Consider the following 24,130-nt stretch of genomic DNA (forward strand, 5'->3'; position numbering starts at 1 on the left):
GGGGAAAGAATCTGAAGAAAAAGAAAGGAAGCAGAACCCATGACGTCTTAGGCTTGTACGTCCAATTGTACCAGTGGGCTTTACAGAGCCAACACGCGCTGGGTTTCAGCCCATCACACTCCTCCGGTGTTCCCGACCGACAGAGAGTTTGCAGCAGCGCGTGAAGGCGTGGAGCTGTTTGCCCGTTTAGTCCCACCTCGCCCGGCCGAGCAGCGCGGAGGCGTCAGCTCGCTACATATCCAGACCCAGGCCACCGTTCCAAATCATACCTTTCTCGGCCTTTTGGCTAAGATCAAGTGTAGTATCTGTTCTTATCAGTTTAATATCTGATATGTGGGCCATAGGCTCACTTCAATATTAAACTTATTTTTTATGGGGGAGGGTCCACCGCAGTGGCTTGCTACTGGGGCCCTCGAGCGTCGCCCAGGCGTTGCACTGCTGCCCGGGCCTGGCGCACCCCAACCAAAACGGGATCAAAAGCTTTTTCAGTAAGCACAAAGAGCGTGAACAAGAATTACGGGAACGCTGCTGTTTCTGTTTGAGTTAAAAGAGTGGAGCAGAGACTAGGTCTCTTTCTGCTGGCAGCAAACTGAATGGCGTCCTGTTCCGTCTTCACCCCAGCGGCGCTCTCCGCCTCGGCGCCGTCCAGCCGGCGGCGCGCGACCGCGGCCGTATGTCTGCCCGGTGTTCGCCGCAGCCGCCTAGCGTCCCGCGGCGTGCGGTGTAGCGCCGGGCAGGGTGGCGTCAAGGTCCCGGCGAAGCGTAAGCCCTCGCATCTAATCACCCCTCGTGTAGAATTGGCGTGGAAATCTGACGGGGCTTTTGCGGTTTTGCCGGGTGGGTGGGTGCGGCGGCAGTGGCGGAGCTGTGGGCCGCGGCGAAGGACGCGCCTCCGCTGGCCGTGCTCGCGGGCGTGGCCGCGGCGGTGGCGATCTACAAGGTTGGGTCCAGTCTCCTTGCGCCGCGCCCTCCCCCACCGCGTCGGGTGGAGACCCAGATGGCCCCGCCGCCTCCAGTGCCGGAGCCGGTGCAGGTGGGTGAGATAACGGAGGAGGAGCTGCGGCAGTACGACGGGTCTGACCCCGAGAAGCCGCTGCTGATGGCCATCAAGGGGCAGATCTATGACGTCTCCCAGAGCAGGTTGCTTCCCTTGATTCCGTCAACCCTGAGCCTCTAATTCTTCATTCATCCCGCTGCTACGTTGCTCTGCTTTGCAGTAGTCGTTTATGGTTGTTGCATCTAAGTTGATCCAGAGTTTTGTTCTGATCGATTGTTCAATGAGAATGATAGTCAATCAGTGCTTCATTCTCTTCGTTTGTAGAACTGCCACTTTACCGAAGCAGTGCTCTTAATGTGAAATGAAGCAGACGATGTTCTGAATTTGGGATGTCAACTGTAGGTTGTGACCGACCAAGTGGATTGAGAATATGTTTGAAATGTCTTTGTTTTGATGAGTGGATTTTCCGTATGCTTGCCTGGCCAGTCAAAACTGGTGTGCTTCTGTCATTCAATCCTGCGAACATAGTGCAAATTGTATTGTGATGGAGTTTCTGATGCTTGGCATGTAGGTTCAGTAATTGAGTGTAAATCCACATGGTGTGTCTTGGATTGATCTGGGTTCAGTTATTGAGCTAATCCACATAGTATTTGACGGAATAATGTTGCCAGTACGATTTTAGTAATCGTACTAACACTCCTTGGTCGATTAATTTGGTACTCAAGTAGTAAAGTTTACTATGATATGCCAAAGTAATGGGTACCTTAGTTCCTTCTCTGATATCAGCAGCAAGAAGCCAAAAATATAATCATGCTTCTTTTCTTATTATTTATTTGCCTTACTTCCTGTTGGTTTTATCGGCAAGAACACTTCTAAATCCTTATCTTGTGTTCTATAAAATCTGAAGCTTACTGGTTTCTTCTCATAAATAGTAAAACCAGACACTTTTACTTCGAAACAGGATTTTTGTCATTTTGTGTGAAAGATGTGTGCCGGAATTAGGATGTGTTTAGGACTGTCCCAATTCCCAACAACACCAGCATATTGCGCTTAATTTCTACCGGACATGTTTACTAATACTAAATCTGAACTTTTTTCCCTGAAGGAATTTAGTTGGTGCACCATTATTTTGATGTGATAAATATCTGAGAGTCTTATATCTCATTGGCATCTAACACGGGAACCTAATAATTCCTACTTTGATGGAATCATTACATTCATGTGCTACTACTGTAAGCTCTTGGAGAGCAACAAGTCCTTTGAAACATTATAAGCTGCACTGGATTTTTTTTTTCATTTAGCTTGCTGAATATGAGGCATGAATAAGCTGTTGTTTTCTTCGATGAGGATAATTAGGTGACATACCCCTTGCAGACTTGCAGTTCAAATAACACGTACATACCATGGATTTTTGTCATGAACCATCACAAAATTTAAATATATGCCTGCAAATCCCATGCAAGGACATTTGCGTTAATGTTGTGTCTATTTGAAGTCTTCATAGTCAATGACTGGCTTTATCTTGAAGATTACCCTGTAATTACCATGCACAATACATTGTGTGTGACACTGACGATATGGCAATATTTTTTGTTATCTGTGATTGATTTTCTCTGCAGAATGTTCTATGGACCTGGTGGGGCATATGCATTGTTTGCTGGAAAAGACGCCAGCAGGGCATTGGCCAAGATGTCCTTCGAACAGAAGGATCTAAATGGTGATATATCTGACCTTACACCAATGGAGCTCAGTTCCTTGAATGACTGGGAGTACAAGTTCACCAGCAAGTATGTGAAGGTAGGAACTATAAGAAGGGCAGCGCCTGCAGAAGAGGGTTATGCTAGCATTTCGCCTGAAATACGGGAGGAAGTTTCTGTACCTGTACCTGTGCTTGACCTGGAGCCCGAGCCTATTGACGATGATGCACCATGAAAGGAAACACACAGACATCTGAGCAACGCGGGGAAGAACGAAATGGTAGGCGGGGCACTACTGATAGTGTCCCAAAGGGAGCTAGAATTTAGGAATAACCGGATGTTCGGAAGAAATAGTGTATATGTACTCTGCAGTAGGATCAAATGGTTGGATATGATTATATGAAGAGGTCAGTGCTCTAGCTCAGTGATGTGCATCTTCAGAAACGAGACATGAATTTCCCTTCCATAAAAGGAAAAAAAAGAAACTAGATAAGTTGCTCCATCACTTGTGCAGCAATCGCCCTTGGAGAGCAAACAGGCCTCTGCGGCTCACTAGCTCCAGAAAGACATAGTGTATTCATTTGAATCGGGTTTTAATCTTTCAGCTGCCACCTGCCTGATTAAATAATGATACGCAATTGGACCACCATACACAGGAACTCATCCTCGTTGCACTGATCCCGTACACATCACTGTCTGATCTAACTTGCTCAGCAAAGTAATGAGTTCGATAAGAATCAGATGTTGGGTTTTTGACACATGGTAGTGGCGTGCTGCAACTGCTTCACAGTTAGTAAGTTTAACTATCTGACACGCATCACTTGATTCCATCTCGTATTGTCCTAAAGATGGATTGAACATTGAAGAGACTTTTAACCGTGATACTCCAGAATTGTGCGCTCCATTTTTGGGCTTTTGGAATATCACCAAGCTTGGACGAAATTTACTGATTCCTCTGGAATTTGGAATATCACTGGATTTATATGGAGTTCATCGATTTCAAATAGCGCAAGGGTGAAATGTAAGGCACATGCTTTTCCAAAAAAAAATGTGAGTAATAACAGCAGGAGAGCACACACATTTTTTTTTAATGAAGTTCGCTTATATGTATAAGTTCCATTTCACATCACTTCCTGTAGTAATAACATGTAAATGCGCCTCTATGAAGCCATTTCTGCCTTGAGCAGTTGAGCTAGGTCCTGGAGGCTTCCTCGCAAAAAGAAAGAAAGAATGAAAAAAAGAAAAAGAAGAAACCTGGAGGCTGGTCAGATGGGCAACGGAATTTTTTGCCTGCCAGATGCCGAGATGCGGCAGGCCACCGGCAGTTCGTCGCAGGCTCGCAGCCAGGTCTGATCGGGTGAATCCAACTCAAGACTTTGGTCAATCCTTTCGAGCCCACACATGATACACAGGCACACGGCCGAAAAGACAGATCCATTCAGTTTTTTGGTTTTCAGTTCAGAGGTGGTTCAGCGGCATCCATCGAAAATAAATTGCACAAGACCACCTTCCTCAATCAAACAGTAGGATGCCAAGATGCACCAGGAGTCTGCTTCTATTTTTTTCCCCAACAGTAGAACGTCATCTATCATGTGTATAAAGAATTATACGTGTGAAATGACTGCAACCATGCAGCGTTGAGATGGGAAACGGGGACGAAACAAACAAGCACGAGGCAGCAACGTGTTGACGAGTGACGACGACTGAACATTCACGAGCTTCGTCGTTACCTGCAGTAAACAAGTAAAATATTGCAGCTTGCACATCCAATGGTCCAAATGATCCTGGACCTTCATCGCCAAATAAATAAAATAAATAATTTGCAGCCCTCTTACTAAGCGTCCAACTGAAACGTGCAAAAAAAGAATGATAAAGGTTCCTGTACAATTTTGTGGCTGACCTTTTGTCCTTTTCCCCTGAATACTTCTGACAACGTGTATCCTGATTGCACACATAGATGTACAAGTGTATACGAGTATGTTCCAAGAGGAACCGCAGCAAGAGATAGGAACCATAAACTAGATTGTGCACGCCTACTCTGACGCAGTGACGCGGCACAACTGCAATGTTTTCACTGAAGTGACATGCATAGACGTTGCCACGGACTGCCAAAATAGGAGCCTTGGATGGTTGGGTTATTGATGTTGTCCGTTCTAGGCAGTGGACATGGATGATCTGACGGAAAGGTTTGGTCTACGAACAGTACTAGTGGCAACGTAACTGGCCAAACGAAGCGTCTCACTGTGACTTGTTCCAAATCCAAAAGAAACGGTGAGGCGAAAGAACGCAAAATGACCCACATCACAAGGCCACAATACAGCGCGGCACCAGAGGTGGTAAAGATCCAGATAATCTAAGGACAGGGCTAGACTTCAAAAGAATCAGGGTCTAATCTTATTTAATTTTGAACTAAAAGTATATAAGAATTAAATTGAATTATGAAGAGGGTATTAGGATACACTGCACCGCGGCGAATGGAAGTGAGGGTAACTTGGATGCTGGATTGCCTTGCATCTACATTGAACTTGTACACTTGTACTGATGGTGTGATGCAAAGTGGCCTCTATTTGAGAATTGATAGTGATGGAGGCATTCCTCAGTGTTCTATTCTAACTATGTTGTTCACAATTGTCTCTTGGGCAGATTTTACGCTCTATGTTTCTTGTAGGTTTCTCCACTTTGCGAGTGCAATGTCTAGTCCGTGACACTTCGTCGGTACTTGGGAAGCTCACTACATATGTTCTCTTTTTTTATTTTTGAAATATATTATCCTTTTTCTATCTGCCAGTACATGTATTTCATGGTGTATAAAATTTTAAACAAGGTAGTGGAATAATCGAAGAGGAAATACTTGGCAATGAAAAGAAAAGAACAGGACAGAAAAGAAGCAGCGGCATCGATGCTGTCTTGGGCCTGTACGTGCTATTCCCATTGTGGGCCTTGCCAGGAGGGGAAACGTGCGCTGGGCCTCGTCGCATTATACGCGCACTCGACCGGCATGAACACGGAACCTGCAGCAGCAGCGCGCGTAGCCGTTTAGTCCCACCTCGCCCGGCCGAGCAGCGCGGAGGCGTCAGCTCGCTATATAAGCGGACCCAGGCCTCCGTTCCAAAGCATACCTTTCTCGGCCTTTTGGCTAAGATCAAGTGTAGTATCTGTTCTTATCAGTTTAATATCTGATATGTGGGCCATGTGCTCACTTCGATATTAAATTTATTTTTTGTGGGGGAGGGTCCACCGCAGTGGCTTGCTACTGGGGCCCTCGAGCGTTGCACTGTTGCCCGGGCCTGGCGCACCCCAACCAAATCAAAGGCAAACTTTGTGTTTGAACGAAATTTTGATTACTTCGCGATATTGTTTGAAGTCTGACGAAATATTTGGTTTTGGCGTTCCCTATGTGCGTGGGTGCGCGGGCTCCGTTTGCCGGCGCGGCGGCGGCGGCGTCCGGTCTCCACGCGCCCGTGCGCTCCTAGGCCCCGTCGGCTGGAGGCCTAGGCGGCCCTGGAGATAACGGAGGAGACCAAGTTCCCATGGCCGTCGAGGGACAGATCTGTCTCCCAGAGCAGGTGCATGCTTTAAACCTTCATCTCGATCTGACACGCTGATCTGCCAGTTTGTTTTGTAGCACTCAATTATAAAGTGATCAGTGATAACCAGTAGGCACTTCTGAATTTGGGATGTCAACTGTAGGGACGGACAGACGGTGAAAATATCTTCGGTGACCATATTTTTGGAACTGCTGCAAATGCTTCTTTTTGTTGGTTAATCAAATGAAAAAGTGAACCTCTCCCCTCGGATGCTATCAGGCATTCAGGCTAATTAGTCAATGGATGCTCGGCAAAACATTTGTAGATGAAAAGGAACCATGTGTATTGCAATTCTGCATACATACTGCAATGGTGCTCGGTGTGCAAGCTCAATTATTGAATGCCAATCCACATAGCATGCTTAAAGTTGATTTTGGGTTTGACTAACTGAACTTGATGCACATAGCATGCTTAAAACATGAGCTACCATTGCCACTAGGTTGTTTCATTTGATTTGGGATTTATATGCGAAAGTACTGCTGGAGGATGGCTTACCAGTAATTCCTTTTGCGGTACCAGGAATAACATATATATATATATATTGTTTTCTATTTTATATGTTCTATAAATCTGAAGCTTGCAAATTTGTCCTCCTAGATATCATAATTGTGGTCAATTGTACTTGATATACAAAATTATCTGTAATATGTGCAGCAATTTAGGATTATCCAAGACGAAGTACATATTCTACTGGGCTTCTACAGAATATGTCCAATACTCTGGGCAAAAAAACTTAATTGGTGTCCATTTTTTGCTTGCGGATAGCTATCTCAGTCTAAATGACATCTCCTAATTGTTCCTGTTTGGATGGAATCATGATTTTCATAGTTTCATGTGGTTCACCTGAAAGCTTTGGAAAGTAGCAATTCTTATGGCCTCCCTCTAGAATTTCACTACAAGAACCTGTGAGGCAGATAGGTGCAGTCAAGCTTTTCTGAGGATTGGTGTGCAGTACCAATGCTTTACCGAACAGGTTCGGCATCTTCCTGGTGGAATCTTAGGTTTGGTCATTTACGGTTATAGTAAAGTGTATGGCTGCACTCCATGGTTATTTATATTAATTTCAGCCAATTGAAGGTTTTCACAGTCACCTTATCTCATCAGGTATGATATCTGTACTTTACTGTACATAACAGTGTGTGTTTGATCAGGTTACATGAATTTTCCTCACAGTAAGAAGATGAGTATAATGCATCACACATCGTGTTGTGATCAGGTTGCGTGAATTTTCACTGTTTGTATCTCAATTTTCAATTTTTTTAGAACACATGAATTTTCACTGTTTGTATCTCAATTTTCAATTTTTTCATCAGGTTTTTTTATAACACATGAATTTTCACTGTTTGCTAGGCCCCCCCGTCTTACTAGACAGAGCATAACGTTTCATACAGAGTTTTGCGATACCAGCCGCAGGCCAATATCCAAAAGAAACCAAAGCCCTAAGACAGTTTTAACCAGACAGCAAGGATAAACGCAACACATAAGCTGAACTGTTTGCTACCTAATATTCACTTGCAGAAGAAGATGCCAGATTGCCAGCAGAGCATTGTTGAAGATGTCCTTTGAGCTGCAGGATCTAAATGATGGCTTTACGCAAATCAGGTCGGCACGAATAACTTGGGAGTACAAGGTCACTGCAAGTATGTGAAGACGGGACGAAGAACAACCCTTGCAGAAGAAGGTTGTGGTAGCTTTTCGCCTGAAATACTGGTGGAAGCTATTGCGCCTGAGCCTGATCCTAGGTCCGAGCTGAATGAAGATGATGCACCATGAAAACAAACAAAGATAATCTGAGTTCTTTGGGGAAGACCAAAATGGAGGGCGCTAGAAACACATCTGAGTCCTGAGTTCCGAGCTAAATGAACAGCACTATGAAGTTGCTGATGAATGTTCCAGATGGAGTTAGAAATAATTAATTGAATACCTCCCCTACCTGCTGCAAGCGTCAGGTTTGATGCTTGCAGAAATGATGAATCAACTTTACATGACTAGTACTCTAGTTGAGGTGTCAGTTGTAATCTACGACAAAATTGAATGGTTGAATATGATGGGTCAATGATCTAGTTCGATGTTCTAAAAACGAGATGCGTTGTTCCATCATGTATGCAACTCTCCCCTGGAGCGGCAACTTCCAATGTTTCAACATCTTTCCAATGTTTAGTATATAAATGTAGCCAACACCTCATTCATCGATCATCATCATTTTCACTATACCCACTATATATACTAACGATCTGATCCTATTTTTTCAGAGGTGGGCAAGAACGCATTTGCATTCTGAGACTTCGATAAGTAGCATGGATCAGATAGTATTTCAGTTCACAGGAGTGTTGATTGGTGAGTGGTGACTGCAGTTGATCATAACAAATGGCTTTTACCCTACCGTCGGAATTTTAAAACAGTTCACAGTCTTGCATCTCGAATTATCCTATAATTTCATTTGCACGTCATAAAATCTCCCCAAATTGGGGGGAATTATACTGTTGCAAATGAATTCTGCCAGCCAGATTATGAAGCACTTCTTCAGGGTCAACAATTGAATTGATTCCGTGTCTGGAACAAGATGATACAGAGTTTGGATGCCGTGCCGGTGCTGGTACACTTCTCGGATGCTGCCATTTTCAGGCGTTCATTTTCATCTTGTAAGAATTCTTCAGGAAGCTCAGCCCACCAACTCAAGTTAAGAAGAGTGAATAAAGGCCCAAACAAGGCAACAAAAAACCAGAAAGAACCCACTCTCTGCCCAGCGCTCACGTTGCTCCGCAGCAAACCAACAACAAAGCCTTGCCAACTGGCATGTCAGCATGTGATGCTGTTGTTTAATCCCATACTGGCAGTTCACAGAGCGCCACACCAAGTTAAATAGCCAGTCCTCCGCCCCTTACTCGCCGAGCAATTAGCGACTGCTTGTGACCCGAGCAGGGGCATTGCGTCGGGCAATGCTTTATTTTTTGGCCTTGGCGTCCAAGCACCTAGAGTTTTGGGGTTTTCCACCAAACTTTTGCAGAATGAAGCCGAGAATGGTGGATTACCACCCTCCACCCTTAACAACATAAGGGTGTCCTGTAGACAAATACGCGTTCTTTATGGTTCTCAATCTCAAGGGACAAATGCATGTGTTCAAAGGGTTCGAATGGCTTGCGAAATCGAGTTGAGGAGAATTTTCCTGCTGGTAACGATCTGTGATATGCAGAACGTTCTCTGTACCTGACGGTGGCCCGCAGAACATACGCATTGTTTAATTTATTGGCCTAATAAAATTTCAGGATCTGAATGGTGATATATCTGGCCTTCTGCGACCATGTTTGGCGCTTGGCTCTTTGAATGGCTGGTACTCCTGGAGTACAGGTTCACCAGCAGGTATGTCAAGGCAGGAACCATGAGAGAAGAGCAGCATCAGCAGAAAGAGGGTTATGCTAGCATTTCGCCTTAATCTCATGAGGAAGCTGCTGTGACTGATCCTGAGAGCCTGAGCCCAATCTGAATGAAGACGGTTATGGCAGCATCTCAGATCTAAGGGGAAAACAAAAATGGAGGGTGGGGCACTACTGGTGAATGCTTCGGTGGAAATTAGAAACCGAACTACCTCCTGTAAGTGTCCTATGCATGCGGCAGACCTGATACTTGCAGAGATGATGCTTAATTCTACATGATTAGTAGATGTGTGCTGTACAATACAACTAAATGGTTGGACTTGAAGGTGTCAGTGCTCTAGTTTCTGATGCAGGCATGCAGCCCGTTTAATGTAAGATTCAACGCAGGACTTAGTCCTACTTAGCATCTCAATGTACAACTCTCGTGCCAAAAAGAAGCATTTTCTTCACTTATACTGCTTTCTGATGAATACGTGTACTCCTTTCTCTTTTTTTTTTGGCGTCTATCAGCTTCCACATGCCTTTGTAGACAATGGTGCGTTTGGATCAGACAGGTCACTGGGCCTTTGAAAGCAAACAATGTTGGGTTTTCAGATAAACTGGATTGTACTGCCTAACCCATCAAACATCAGTCATCATTGCAGTATACCCATCATGCACGCATCTGCATACTAAAAGCTGATGAGTAGCATAACATCGTGCACTGGTATTTCAGTGCACAGGAGTGTTTGACCGGTGGCGGCAACCGACAACAAGTAGCTTTTACCTTACCATCAGCATTCTAACGCATCGCAGGCTTGCATCTTGCATCACCCTAGAAATCAATTGGAGAGAGTTATACGACCAAATCATCCTGATCGCGAAGCACTTCTTCAGGGTTAGAATTTGAGTTGAATCCGTGCTAAAGTGGCGTGCTTATCATGCGAGTGAGCTTCCCTTGCAGTTGATGCATGCGAAGTTCTCAGTGTCTGAAGGCTCAAGCATCAGCATACCAAACTTGATGAAACTCTCCAGAAAGCCCACCCATCAGCACAAGTTAAGAAAGGCCCAAGCCGACAAACATCACAAAAAGAAGAGGCCCACTCTCTCCTCACGTCCTTCCGCCACAGCTCAACCAAATGGTTTGCCAACTGGCATGACAGACTGCTGGTGTTTAGTACCATACTGCCTGTTCACAGAACGCCACACCATCTTAACTAACCAGTACTCCCGTCCTCACTCGCCGAGCAAGTAGCGACTGCTTGTGACCCGAGCGGGGGCATTAAGGTGGTGCGGATGCCAATTGTGGCGCCTGGGCCTGGGTCTGGTGTCGCATTCTGCGGCCCGCCCGTTCCAAGTTGCGTAGTGGGCTGTTGGGCGCTTCGGCGAAGGCCTTGGCGTCCCAGCACCTAGAGCGGCGGGCAATGCGTGAGGCTGGCTTCACAGAGCAGCGATTACCGCCCGCTTCCAACGGTGGAAGGATAACGGGCCGCTGCGCCTCCAGGCCCGCTTTAGGCCCATGCGCCCTCTATGGCAGACCACCATCTTTTTTGCAATTTTTACGCAGATTCGCGATTACACAGACGTGCTCATCTCCGAGTCTCCACTGGATCACCGAAGCTGGCAAACTCTGCGACAAATACTACTTTTTTTTCTGTTGCGAAACAACTCTGCATCAAATACTGACGCCAAGAGATTACAAGCTATAAAAGTTCATAGTAATTGATGCAAAGCACACTGCCGTACTACGTAGCTGACAACAAAAACCACTTATACTACTAACATAATCCAATGCTATTGTCACGCAACATCTAGGCATGAAACCTAGAAGCTCGGATATTCTATTCGCCTGATGAATGAGCTTCCAGAATACACCCATCACTGCTCGACGGCGAGAGAACAAGACATGAATTGTTTTCTGATGTAATACTAGTGTACTGCCTGTCAACTTGTCAAGGACCGGTGGACAGCGCATGACCAACCTAAAGAAGCTTTCTTAATTATCTCAGGGCGTATGTCGCGCACGATCTCATGCATGGAGTCAACCGCGTTGGTCGTTGGTCATGTGGCAAGATTGTTCGGTTGCTTATGAGGTTCATGCCGGCTGGTCCTTACCTTTCTCATTGCTTTGCTCTCCAGCTAAAGCTGGGGCAGGTCAAAGAGAGAACTTCCCTGTTACTAGTTACTACGTGTACTTTTTGCTTCTTATACCCCTACCTCCAAATTACTGAATTTTCATGTGCTAATCATCTTGCTACGCAGATCACATTATCACACGATGAATATACTCAAGAAGAAAGGTTGATTCAGCATAAAATACATTTTTTGTTTTTTTTGGGTAGCAAAATTAAATGGCCTGCAAGGAAGAAAAAAGATCTGTAGCCGTCGAAGAACACATGCTGAGAATTGAGATATGCCTTGGCCGTCCAGTGTGAAAGGCAAGCAGCTAGCAGATGAAAGAGGAATCAAAAGAGGAGAAGAGGCTTCGGTCAAAGCCAACCATGGAGAAATGCCTCTTGACGAGTTGAGATCTTCTGTGCCGGGATCTCTTGCGTCTGCTGACCTGTTCTATTCATTCCAGCATCCTGTTGCGAGTTGCGACAACTCCTGCAGGACGGAACGAGTAGTCGCGTGTAGAACATCCCAGCTTTGACAGATCCAACTAAAACGTGCAGAAACAGAGCTGTACGCGCGGGAAGAAGGTGTCAATCAAATGCGGAAGAATTCCTCCCTTTTTCTATGAAGGTTCCCCTGCAAGTCGATCTACCGTATTTCTCTCATGTGCAGTGCCAGTGTATTGTGCATAGCCGTGTAATGAGCTGCCTCCGTTGACATTTTCTGATTCCTATCTGTTCTGACAACGCCTCCTGATTACTAGTTTCTTCAGGCCGAATCAATTTCTGTTACTGGTACATACTTCAGACACTCCAGGTTGTTAGGTCAGTGACGTACGTACTCGAAGACGTTGCCAACAACAAGTGCAGACTAGATCGCGTACACCATGACATTCTCTCTTTAACGCTGCACAGGTGCCATGCTCTCCTACTGAAGGAAGCTGCACTGGGGGATATTGGGGATGTATCAAGCACAGTAGGTAACTGACGTACTCAAAGACGTCGCCTACGCATGGCCTGCCAAAGTAGGAGCCTTGGACAGTTGGCTTGATGCTGCCCTTCCTATCCTTCTCAAATTGCATGCTCCGAACGAAAGGTCTACCGGGAAATACTAGTGGCAAAATAATCTGGCCAAGAAAGCGCTGTTGAGCTTGATCCAAAAGATGGGTCGAATATAAACGGCGCGACGAAAGCAGGTGGGTATAACGCAAAATGCTCCAAAAATGAGTCAAATAATAATGATGCGACGGAAGAAAACGGGTATAATAGTCATTCTGTAAATATCGGGTGGGTATCTTTCAAAGCTTCAAATGCTTCAAAATATGAACCACACTCCATAATCCGACTATAAAGGTTTAAGCCTACATAATGTCGCAGGTTTTCTCCAGTCGGGTGGCGGAGTGTACCCGGCTAATCCTAGCTTAGGATGAGTTTGGGACAAGTCAAGGAATGCTCGATCTAGGTGCCTATGAACACGAGAAGCATACAAGGGTTTAGAGTGGTTCAGGCCCCGGAGCGTAAAACCCTACGTCCACTGAGTGTTGTATTGCTTGTGAGAGTCTGTGAAGACTTGTGTGCGTGTGAACTTGGTGAGCTTGTGTTCTATCATGCGCGCTCTCCCTTTCATAGGCTCAAGGGGAGCGCGTACATTGAGCGGGGTTCCGACAGGTAGACCCGGCAACATATTAAATAACGTACACATCGGAGCCTTAAATGCCTCAGATCCGGAGATCTTCCTCATTAGCCTCCGTGCGTATCCTCCATCTGGATATGATCTTGCGCCGTCTTGTTAGCATAGGGTCTGCTGCCGTTGACATGCGTAGAGGGAGTTGTGCTGTAGATGTAGAGTTAGCTCCTGCTGACAGGCGAAGGGGCTATATTGACCTGCCGTGCTGTAGCCTTTGCGCACTGTAGCAGCGCACACTGTGGCCTTCCTATAGCAGGTCATTATAACCCTTCGCCCACGCGCGGCGCTGTGATGTAACCATACGTCTCTCGCCCACGCACGCGGCGCTGTGACGTGACGCGCCGCCTCGGTAACTGGCGGGCTTACCGTGATATCACCCATACCTGCCCAACGTGTCAGAGGGCAGCCCATGCCCTGTCTGGGGCACGCGCACCCCAACCACCCGCATTTAATGCGGTAGTTGGGCTGGCTTCTCGTAGAAGGCTGGAATCCACCGGACACGTGGCGGTGCTGGTTTAGTGGCCGCTTCCTCAGGGGCACGTGGCGGTACTAGACCTCCTCCCCGGTGGGATGGGAGGTCCGGACCCCCTGGCTGGCCCAGGCGCTCAGGCCCCCTGGGGGTCCGGCTTCCACACGTGGGAGCCCAAGACCATCTCGTGGTGGTCCGGGCCTGTGGTAGCTGTTCCTGAGCATTTTGTCCTTGCGGGCATGTGGAGGCGCCAGACCTGCTAGTACGTGGGGGAGGTCCGGAGACCGTACCCCCAGTTATCAGGCCCGGGCCGTACGCCCTGTCGCCCAGAAGCTTAGGGCGAGGTTACAGATAACCTCGCGCCCTTCGGGCTGGACATCTGTCTGTATATACCGACGAATACCTACTTATATAGCTTTGTATGTGTATGTATTAAAAAAAAAGACTAGGCATTTCATGCTGTGAGTCTTTTAAGCTATAATTCTCATGTGATCCTGTACTAGAAAATGAGAACGAGCCTACAAGCTCTTTTTTTTAACATAAGAAAATCATAGAGTCCTAAGCAGACGCAGACCCGAATCCGCACCATCCACGAGGCCCCGAATATGCCACGGGAAGCGCAGCGCCAGTCGGACAGACAGGCGGGGCCCCGGGGGGCAGGAGAGTGTGGCCACCACGTTGACACGCTTCGCCATCAGCCACACGAGGCTGCGCGTGAGGCGGCCATGGGAACTCGTGTGCCCACCTCGCAGGCCATACAAAAGCGAAGCCGCGCCCGGACGGAGAAAGAGAGAGAGGGAGATAAGGGTTGGATAGAAGAGTGCGGGCGCAGCCAATCAGAGGCCAGAGGCCACCACACTCCCGCTACCCTCTCATCCTCCCGGGCTCATCTCCTCCCTGGTGCCTAACCCCACTCCCCACCGGTACCAACATGCGGCATAAAATAGGTAAACAAAACACATGGAGCTTGAAAGATGGCAGGTCCTCCAATTTCCTCAAAATTACATGGAGGTCCGTGATTTTCCTTCATGCAGCAGCTAACGGCAGATTTGTCAGTGCAAACATGGAGATTTTGAAGATGAACAACTTTTGTACAAGCCGATTCATAATTCTTTATGACGGGAATTCATGGCGAGCTATCTGATACGCGAAGTGGCTGTCGTAGCTTAAAGCCATAATAGAGCTGTTAGAAACTGCCACGCTTGTTTCTCCGAATAGAGTTCCACATGAATTCATCAAACTAAGTTTGTACGTAACACAAAGTCCAGCAAAAATCGATGTGTCGGAGGAAGAAGTCCTATATAATATTTGCTTATCAAGAGAGCCTTTACGCAAATTAGTTTTCTAACATAAGAAAATTCCTGGCCGACCCGAAGACCTAGCCCAAAGGCACCCCACCACGCGTGGGCCCCACACGCCGTGCCGCGCGGCTCCGGCGACCCAACAACCCCCCTCCCCCTCTCCCCATAACCTTTGGCTTCAAGCAGCAGCAGGGCCTCTCTTCCTCCTCTCCACCCCTCCCACGGGCCAACGCAAGGCGAAAACCAATTCCACATCTCCGGCCTCGCTCACCGAGGACCCTCGCCAAGAACTATTCCCAGAGCGGGGGAGAGGTAGAGAGAGAAGCGATAAAAGTTTCTCCTCGCCTCTCTCTCTGTATCTCCTTGTCTTCCTATCTGTATCGCATTGGTTTGGTTTCCTTGGGAAAGGGGGCAGCTTTTCTGTCTTCCCTTGATCTAGATGATGGCGAGCACGACGTCAGCGACTGCCGCCGCCGCAGCATTCGGGGCCGCAGCCACCGCCAAGCCGCGGGGGTCGTCGTCGACCATCTGCCCGAGGGTGTCCACCGGAGGCAGGAGGCGCTCCGGCGTGGTGCGGTGCGACGCCAGCGTGGAGGTCCAGGTGCAGGCGGTGGCCAAGGCGGCCAGCATCGCCGCGCTCGAGCAGTTCAAGATCTCCGCCGACCGTGAGTCTCTTGCCCTTCGCCTGTCCTCAAATCTGCAGCCGCTGTTGCCTTTCCTGTTACTCTGGATGCGCGATTGTGCCCCGGCCTGGTGAAATGGATTTCTGGTGCTCGATTTGAGGGATCTTTTGCGTCGCGTGGAGGTTACTGCTGCAGTTGGGATTAGTTTTGGACTTTTGGTTTGGTACAGGTCAAAAGGTGTGGGTGGTTTGAGGAAGAAAAAGGAATGAGCGTGAATTTTGCATTGCTCTGTCGCAATTTTTCTTTCACCATGCATAACTTAATTTTTTCATGTTATGCTGTTCGTTCAAAAAGTTCAGAGTCTAGTTACATGAGTGAGATTAGTATGTGGAGTCAGAGACCAGGTCGTGTGGCATCAGAGAGGAATTGCTTGTGTCATCCGGAATTGTTCATGGTGATGAGGAAACTGCCGGGCATCCCAATTGAAACATTAATGAGTTTCCTTTTTGAACCGAGTCAAGCAACCAATAGTGGATGGCAAGTTACTTTTGGGGGATTTGTTCAAGGTTAACTGATTGTGGAGCCAATGCTTCACAAATTGATGGAGTGTTATCTTTGTCTATATCCATCAAAGTAACATGTGGTAACAAGCCAAATGATAGTGAATGCATATAGAACTATGTTGTCCTTACGAAGGAGAAATCTAATTCGACAACAAAGATTGAAGCATTTTGCACTGAAAAAGTTTCGAGTTTCTCTCGTTTTGGTCATATTAATCTAGCATAAACACGTGAAATTCTATGAATAGAATTTGCTTCAATAAACATCTCCATGGTGCTGCTAGCAATAAATGTGCAACTATATTCAGTTTACTTCTATTAGAAACATATTTTCTCTGCAGTCTGCAGTTTTTGATGATGTTTTTACTTTTCTCTTCACTACCAGGGTACATGAAGGAAAGGAGTAGCATAGCTGTGATTGGCCTCAGTGTACACACAGCACCAGTGGAGATGCGTGAAAAACTTGCGGTTGCTGAGGAACTATGGCCCCGTGCTATTCAAGAACTCACTAGTCTAAACCATATTGAAGAGGCTGCTGTTCTTAGTACCTGTAATAGAATGGAAATTTATGTGGTGGCTCTGTCATGGAACCGTGGTATCAGAGAAGTAATAGACTGGATGTCAAAGGTGAGTCTGATCAACTATATCTGTTCCGTCCGTAGTCTTTTTGGCCCTGCTTTCCCTATAGGTTTCTCAAGGACACCATTTGGGAAAGATGTCCTGATGTGTACTTTTGTGATTTTGCAGAAAAGTGGCATTCCTGCTTCTGAGCTCAGGGAGCACCTGTTCATGTTGCGTGACAGTGATGCTACACGCCATCTGTTTGAGGTATCAGCTGGGCTTGACTCTTTGGTTCTCGGTGAAGGACAAATCCTTGCTCAAGTTAAGCAAGTTGTAAGGAGCGGGCAAAACAGTGGAGGCCTGGGAAAGAATATTGATAGGATGTTCAAGGATGCAATCACAGCTGGTAAGCGTGTCCGATGTGAGACCAACATCTCATCTGGTGCGGTTTCTGTCAGTTCAGCTGCAGTTGAATTAGCCCTGATGAAGCTTCCAAAGACTGAAGCCCTGTCAGCTAGTATGCTGCTGATTGGTGCTGGTAAGATGGGCAAATTAGTGGTCAAGCATCTCATTGCCAAAGGATGCAAAAAGGTTGTTGTGGTGAACCGCTCGGTGGAAAGGGTGGATGCCATTCGTGAGGAGATGAAAGATATCGAGATTGTGTACAGGCCTCTCTCAGAGATGTATGAGGCTGCTTCTGAAGCTGATGTCGTGTTCACGAGCACCGCATCTGAAACCCCATTGTTCACAAAGGAGCACGCAGAGGCACTTCCCCTTATTTCTGATACTATGGGTGGTGTCCGTCTATTTGTCGATATATCTGTCCCAAGAAATGTCAGTGCATGTGTGTCTGAAGTTGGCTCTGCACGAGTATACAACGTTGATGACTTGAAAGAGGTGGTGGAAGCCAACAAGGAGGACAGGCTCAGGAAAGCAATGGAGGCGCAGACAATCATCACCGAAGAACTGAAACGGTTTGAGGCATGGAGGGACTCACTGGAGACCGTTCCGACCATCAAGAAGTTGAGGTCATACGCTGACAGGATCCGGGCCTCAGAGCTCGAGAAGTGTCTGCAGAAGATCGGGGACGACAATCTCACCAAGAAGATGCGGAGAGCTGTTGAGGAGCTGAGCACCGGCATCGTGAACAAGCTCCTCCACGGCCCGCTGCAGCACCTGAGGTGCGATGGCAGCGACAGCCGCACCCTTGACGAGACGCTTGAAAACATGCACGCCCTCAACCGGATGTTCAGCCTTGACACCGAGAAGGCCATCATCGAGCAGAAGATCAAGGCCAAGGTGGAGAAGACCCAAAATTGAGGCCAGGAAGCAATTTTTCTACCCCGTGTATACATACTCTGATTCCCAATTTTTTCTTTTGTTAATCCTGCGCTTACTTAGCTCCTTCCCCGCTCGCTGAGATCGCCAACAGTGTCGTGAATTAGCGACATGGCAGTAGCTCAATCCGTTGAGAGGTAGTGGCAAATTGTCTCTACTCCAGCTGCATGTCTCTGTAAATTGTTGCTCGAGCTGCTGTGGCAAGAGGCCATTCTTCTGAAGTTATATACGCTATTTGGACTAAATAAACAGTAATCGATCCATGTGCCAGTTGATGCCTTCTGGTGCATTATACTTGTAAGCTTGTACTGATACTGTATACCTCTTACGTTAACCTTGTATTCAGACTGTTGAGCATTAACGTTTCAGAAGAGTTTACATTGTCTCTGCTTTCTAGACGTCAGATGGTTGGAGTCCAGTTATCTGCACTCTTCTTTTCGTTACTGCAATGTTGATATGTTCTTCCTGAAAGCACATGCATAGATAAATAAATAGCAGATTTGCTCGACGTCAGACGATTGGAGCTTTGCTTAATCGTCAAGGGTAAAATTATAATGTTCAGCATCATCTAAATTCTGAACAGTTTGGATCGTCCCGGAACAGAAAAATCCTCAGAGATACTTCAAAGATTTTAAAGTTCAGTTTGTTGGGCACTTCCTCAAGGAGAAAGCACCCTCCAAAAATTGGGGTATGCTGCTTATTGTGGCGTGCACACGGTATTCTTTAGTAAAAGGCGAAAGAATAGTTCGCTTTGTGCTCACCACGCAGCTGCTTGAGTTTGAATCCTTGGGCTGCCACTCTATAAGTCGTGTGATTGTTGGGTAATCACCTTGAGACTAAGCAGGGTGGGACTAACTACCTCGGTCGGCCGTGACGCCGGGCTGTGCTCCTCCTTGGGTAGCTATTGCTAACACCCTCCCGCGTGGGCCGCAGCACATAACTCCTAGATCCTTTTGGCGCTACTGGGCCGGCCTTGTAGCCCAATAAGATGGACTGGGCTGCTTTCCTAACTGGTAAATCGTACCCGTGGATCTCGGGGGCACGCTTTTCGGCGTTTCCGTCTCCCGCGGCCGGGGCGTCCACGGTATAACGGCACGTATCCACAGGAGATAATAATATTCTAAAATAAAATAAAATAAAATGATTCATAGAAGATAAAAATATTTTAAAATATTTTTATCTGCAGCCTTCTATTTTACTTAGAATATTATTATCTTCAGCGAACATATACGATGATACGGCGACCACGTGGTATCAATACCAGTACACCTCCCGCCCGCAGCCACGCTGAAGAAGAAAGGGAACCGATCAGCCGGGAGTCCGGCACGCCGCCGCCGATCAGTGTGAACCCCTTGACGCTCTTCGTTGTCACGCGGTCGCATCGCGTCACGTCACGTCGCCTCTCCGGCGACCGCGAGCGATCCGGGGAGGAAAACCAGGGTTCAGTTGGTCGCTGCGGCCTGCTGTGCGGAGCAGTCTGGTGTGAGGCTGGATGGAGTTGATGGCTGAAATCTTCAGGCATGTGGCATGATGGTTCCTTTGAGCAGTTCTACGTGCTTTTGAGGCTTTGCTCCGTCGTGCTGTTGATGAACTTTTACGAGCTTGATTTCTCTGACAGCGAAGTGTTGTACGGGGTGCTGAAATTTCACACTCACGCCGCACGGAATTCGTGGGGGAAAACCGTGCTTTTTGTTGGTTTCTGAAGAAAAGGCAGTGGCTCTGATTCGTCACTGATGGTCACCTGCGTATTGTGACCTTTGAGTCAAGCTCTTGGACCTAACACCTAATCTTGGCCTGAAATGAAAATGATCGATCGGAATGATACGGTCCACTTTATGCTCTTCTGTGCCCGTGAAAGACTTCTTTGTGTCTTTTAGCCCAAATACACGTCATGCCTTTGCAAAATCCTTCCTATCTGTTAGCACATTTCTATGATAGAGCAAACCGAGAAAGAGTATGGCCATGTGAATAGGGTTCAGTGTCTTTCTGGCAAACCAACTGTTCTTGGAGATTCATGTGCACCGTTCAAGAAGACTATGCAGTATATTATAAGAGATCAATCTGTCGCGTCACCGATAAGAAGTCAAGTCTTTGCTTGCCATGGCATTAAATCTCTTGGACTTCCATTGGAAAAAGTAGTTGGTGATCCATAACCTTCTTCTCACTATAAAGCGGCAAAGCATCATATTTGTGCTCAAAACTTCTGGGTCCAGATCTTCTTCTTCTTCCCTGATTCCCTCTACCTCACCTTTTCTTCTCTATAGCATCTATCTTGAATTGAAGCATCGCATCATGGTGAGAAGATATCTGAAAACCAGGGCGATGCTGCTGCTCATCAGTCTTCTTCTAATGGCAATCGTCAGCGATGGCCGGAGAGTTGCAGAACTAGATGTCGTAGCATTCGGCGACAGCGGCGGAGGGGGTTTGCCGCCGGCCTATTTGTCCAAGCAGGCATCTTCTTCAGCTTCACGGCGACACCTTGGTGATGCTTACAAGCACATGCATGTAGTATCGAAGAGGTTGGTGCCTCAGGGGCCAAATCCACTGCACAATTGACTAGCTCTGGGCTCCAACGAAGCAGAAATCGTTCTGCGCTTGCAACGAGAGATACGCAGAGTTTTTGTATTCAGACACACGGAGTGATCTGTGAAGTTGTTGCTGCTGTCTCGTGAACTGATGTAAAATAGAACCTTGTGGAAGTGGAATTAAGTGAATTGCATTTAGTTTTCCTTATTATGCCTTTTGAAACATTATTAGAGTTGACAGGAGATTCTTGGGGATTTTTTTTCCTGCAAACATTCCAAGGGGATTCCTCCATTCCATAAAGAACCTGAAAAGGGAATGCAGTCCCCCATAGCAATTTTGGCCATTGTAAATTTCTCTGCAGAATTAGTTTGTGGTCTTTTCAATTGATTTCTCAGATAATCCAGTGATATGGTGTGACGATAGTGAAATGGTAAGATAGTTACATGTGGTCAATTGCAGTAGCAACCCCTCTGCAGTGAAATAGTGGCTAGATTGCTAGTCAAAGACTCTAGCATACAGCCATACAGGTCTGTTCCTGTCCATTTGCAGGGTAAAATAAGATCAGACCTGTGATGTGTATATGATAGGAATGTGCAATGAGTGATTGATGAGTTAGGCAGTACAATCCAAGGGTTCTAAAATCTTGAAAATTGTTGATCCCAAAGGCCTCATGACAGCTAACAGTTTAAAACTTCAAGGCAGTGCTGTTCATGCATGATCCAAACGCATATCATTGTTTAGTCAGGCAGGTGGCAGCTGACAGATTAAAGAAATAAATAGCAATATGAAGATAATATTCTTTTTTCCGCCGCTTCTCGTCTTTGAGTAGGATAATTCATCAGAAAATGGCATTAGTCTATTATTCAGCAGGACTTATGAACAAAGTAGGAAAGGTGGGAAGTCACAGAACGAGAGCACATTAAGATGCTTTCTGAACTGTGGCATGATACATTCAAAAATTAATATTGGAATATGATCCTGGACACCTGATCCATATATGCAACACCACCGTTGGAGTATTAAGAATCAGTGACAACAGTCACGCTCACGCTGAAGGAATACTAAGACCACAAGCTTCATTGGAGTGTGAGCAACAACTAGATGTGGTTCAAGAGAAATTATACATCGGAAAAATGGATAGAGAACAGTGGCTGGAATAGCCAATGTTTAGTAGAAATTTTACTTGACACGGCATGATTGGAGTTGACAAAGACGTCACCACCGGCATTTTTTGAAAGATTGAAGAGGTTTGGTGCTGACTGCTGAAATTTTTTTGGAACATTCGATAACTGCGGCACAACCTTAAATGATGTTAGTCACAGAGATTTTCAACTTTCAGAAGGTAGGATCACAAAGATGGGGCCAAACCGCCAAACATGCAAAGTAGGAGGATCTCCATTCACTGGATGTTCAGTCAACTTTCAGATCCCAAACGTTTGAAATCCGGGCTGCCGTCCAAACCAAACATTCTTTTGGCCTCGGAGTAATCAATCACACAAGCCAAGCATTAGACAAATCCAACATGCGTCCAATCATTAGACGGATCCAAACTTGGAGCAAGGACACACCAGCTAGCGAACTTGTGATAAGCTACTACTTATTCTGGAATGAAACCTGAAGTCCTTGCAGATCAGCAAATTCAGCATCAACTTGCATGGTTGGCTTGAGCTCTCCCAGTCTCCCCAACTCCACCTCGGCATCTCCCCTCCAGTCCAGCTTTCTTCCTCCTCCACACATCAATGAAGATCCCAACATGGCGCATGCTGCTTCTCTTGGCATGCGTGCTTGTTGCGGAGTTTGCCGGTTTCAGTCAGGGAGGGCGAATCGCGGCGCAAGAAGATGAGCGACCGGCATCCTCAGCGGAGCAGCAGCCCTACAAGACGCCGAGAACGCAAGAACATCTTGGTAATGGTTCTCCTCCCGGCCGAATGTATGAAGCGTCCGTGAGACCAGTGCCCCAAGGCTCGAACCCGCTGCACAACCGATAATTCAGGTGAGCTTCTATGTTCTCTTTCGTCTGCCGATTCGTAGAACAGAACTTGACAAGGTACAATCCTTGCTGTTTAGGATTCTTCGAATGGTCTAAAGCATCGGAGTTCCACCGCTGTCAGCTGGAGCTGTGTTCCTGCGCGTCCATCGCAGCAGCCGCGGGCCACCGGTGCCGACGGCGCTGGGAGGCCGCCTCCGGGCGGCGTCTGCTCAACGACCGGGCAAGAAAAAAAAGAAAAGAAAGGAGGAGCAAAAGAAAAAATTGCAAAAAAGATGGTGGTCTGCCATAGAGGGCGCATGGGCCTAAAGCGGGCCTGGAGGCGCAGCGGCCCGTTATCCTTCCACCGTTGGAAGCGGGCGGTAATCGCTGCTCTGTGAAGCCAGCCTCACGCATTGCCCGCCGCTCTAGGTGCTGGGACGCCAAGGCCTTCGCCGAAGCGCCCAACAGCCCACTACGCAACTTGGAACGGGCGGGCCGCAGAATGCGACACCAGACCCAGGCCCAGGCGCCACAATTGGCATCCGCACCACCTTAATGCCCCCGCTCGGGTCACAAGCAGTCGCTACTTGCTCGGCGAGTGAGGACGGGAGTACTGGTTAGTTAAGATGGTGTGGCGTTCTGTGAACAGGCAGTATGGTACTAAACACCAGCAGTCTGTCATGCCAGTTGGCAAACCATTTGGTTGAGCTGTGGCGGAAGGACGTGAGGAGAGAGTGGGCCTCTTCTTTTTGTGATGTTTGTCGGCTTGGGCCTTTCTTAACTTGTGCTGATGGGTGGGCTTTCTGGAGAGTTTCATCAAGTTTGGTATGCTGATGCTTGAGCCTTCAGACACTGAGAACTTCGCATGCATCAACTGCAAGGGAAGCTCACTCGCATGATAAGCACGCCACTTTAGCACGGATTCAACTCAAATTCTAACCCTGAAGAAGTGCTTCGCGATCAGGATGATTTGGTCGTATAACTCTCTCCAATTGATTTCTAGGGTGATGCAAGATGCAAGCCTGCGATGCGTTAGAATGCTGATGGTAAGGTAAAAGCTACTTGTTGTCGGTTGCCGCCACCGGTCAAACACTCCTGTGCACTGAAATACCAGTGCACGATGTTATGCTACTCATCAGCTTTTAGTATGCAGATGCGTGCATGATGGGTATACTGCAATGATGACTGATGTTTGATGGGTTAGGCAGTACAATCCAGTTTATCTGAAAACCCAACATTGTTTGCTTTCAAAGGCCCAGTGACCTGTCTGATCCAAACGCACCATTGTCTACAAAGGCATGTGGAAGCTGATAGACGCCAAAAAAAAAAGAGAAAGGAGTACACGTAT

At 47.0% G+C, this 24,130-nt stretch overlaps 2 protein-coding genes, 1 long non-coding RNA gene, 2 other non-coding genes and 1 pseudogene across 9 annotated transcripts; 5 read left to right on the forward strand and 1 right to left on the reverse strand.

Annotated features, from left to right (window-relative positions):
- Positions 1-263: 263 nt before the first annotated feature.
- Positions 264-3,781, forward strand: LOC112874057 (membrane steroid-binding protein 2-like). The gene is made up of 3 exons (XM_025937221.1): positions 264-762; positions 858-1,140; positions 2,617-3,781. Exons 1-3 carry the CDS (start codon positions 594-596, stop codon positions 2,927-2,929), a joined length of 765 nt encoding a protein of 254 aa, XP_025793006.1. The 5' UTR covers positions 264-593; the 3' UTR covers positions 2,930-3,781.
- LOC112878374 lies at positions 266-462 on the forward strand. Its single transcript, XR_003225704.1, has one exon. It is a non-coding gene; the product is annotated as a U2 spliceosomal RNA (small nuclear RNA).
- Positions 3,782-5,809: 2,028 nt separating the features above from the next.
- Positions 5,810-5,995, forward strand: LOC112878397 (annotated as a pseudogene).
- On the forward strand, positions 5,827-10,108 carry LOC112876409. Of its 5 annotated transcripts, none has more exons than XR_003225309.1 (3): positions 5,827-6,260; positions 6,385-9,453; positions 9,548-10,108. It is a non-coding gene; the product is annotated as an uncharacterized LOC112876409 (long non-coding RNA). The 5 variants fall into 5 exon arrangements; XR_003225310.1 differs by having other exon boundaries at positions 6,385-8,618; positions 8,854-10,108; XR_003225308.1 differs by having other exon boundaries at positions 6,385-8,451; positions 8,534-10,108.
- A 5,228-nt stretch (positions 10,109-15,336) lies between these two features.
- LOC112874699 (glutamyl-tRNA reductase, chloroplastic) lies at positions 15,337-18,648 on the forward strand. Its single transcript, XM_025938179.1, has 3 exons — positions 15,337-15,870; positions 16,774-17,015; positions 17,136-18,648. Exons 1-3 carry the CDS (start codon positions 15,645-15,647, stop codon positions 18,267-18,269), a joined length of 1,602 nt encoding a protein of 533 aa, XP_025793964.1. The 5' UTR covers positions 15,337-15,644; the 3' UTR covers positions 18,270-18,648.
- Positions 18,649-18,939: 291 nt separating this feature from the next.
- LOC112878400 lies at positions 18,940-19,057 on the reverse strand. Its single transcript, XR_003225726.1, has one exon. It is a non-coding gene; the product is annotated as a U5 spliceosomal RNA (small nuclear RNA).
- Between the last annotated feature and the right edge of the window lie 5,073 nt (positions 19,058-24,130).

Source organism: Panicum hallii, chromosome 9 (genome assembly GCF_002211085.1).
Source record: "Panicum hallii strain FIL2 chromosome 9, PHallii_v3.1, whole genome shotgun sequence".
Lineage (NCBI taxonomy): Eukaryota > Viridiplantae > Streptophyta > Magnoliopsida > Poales > Poaceae > Panicum > Panicum hallii.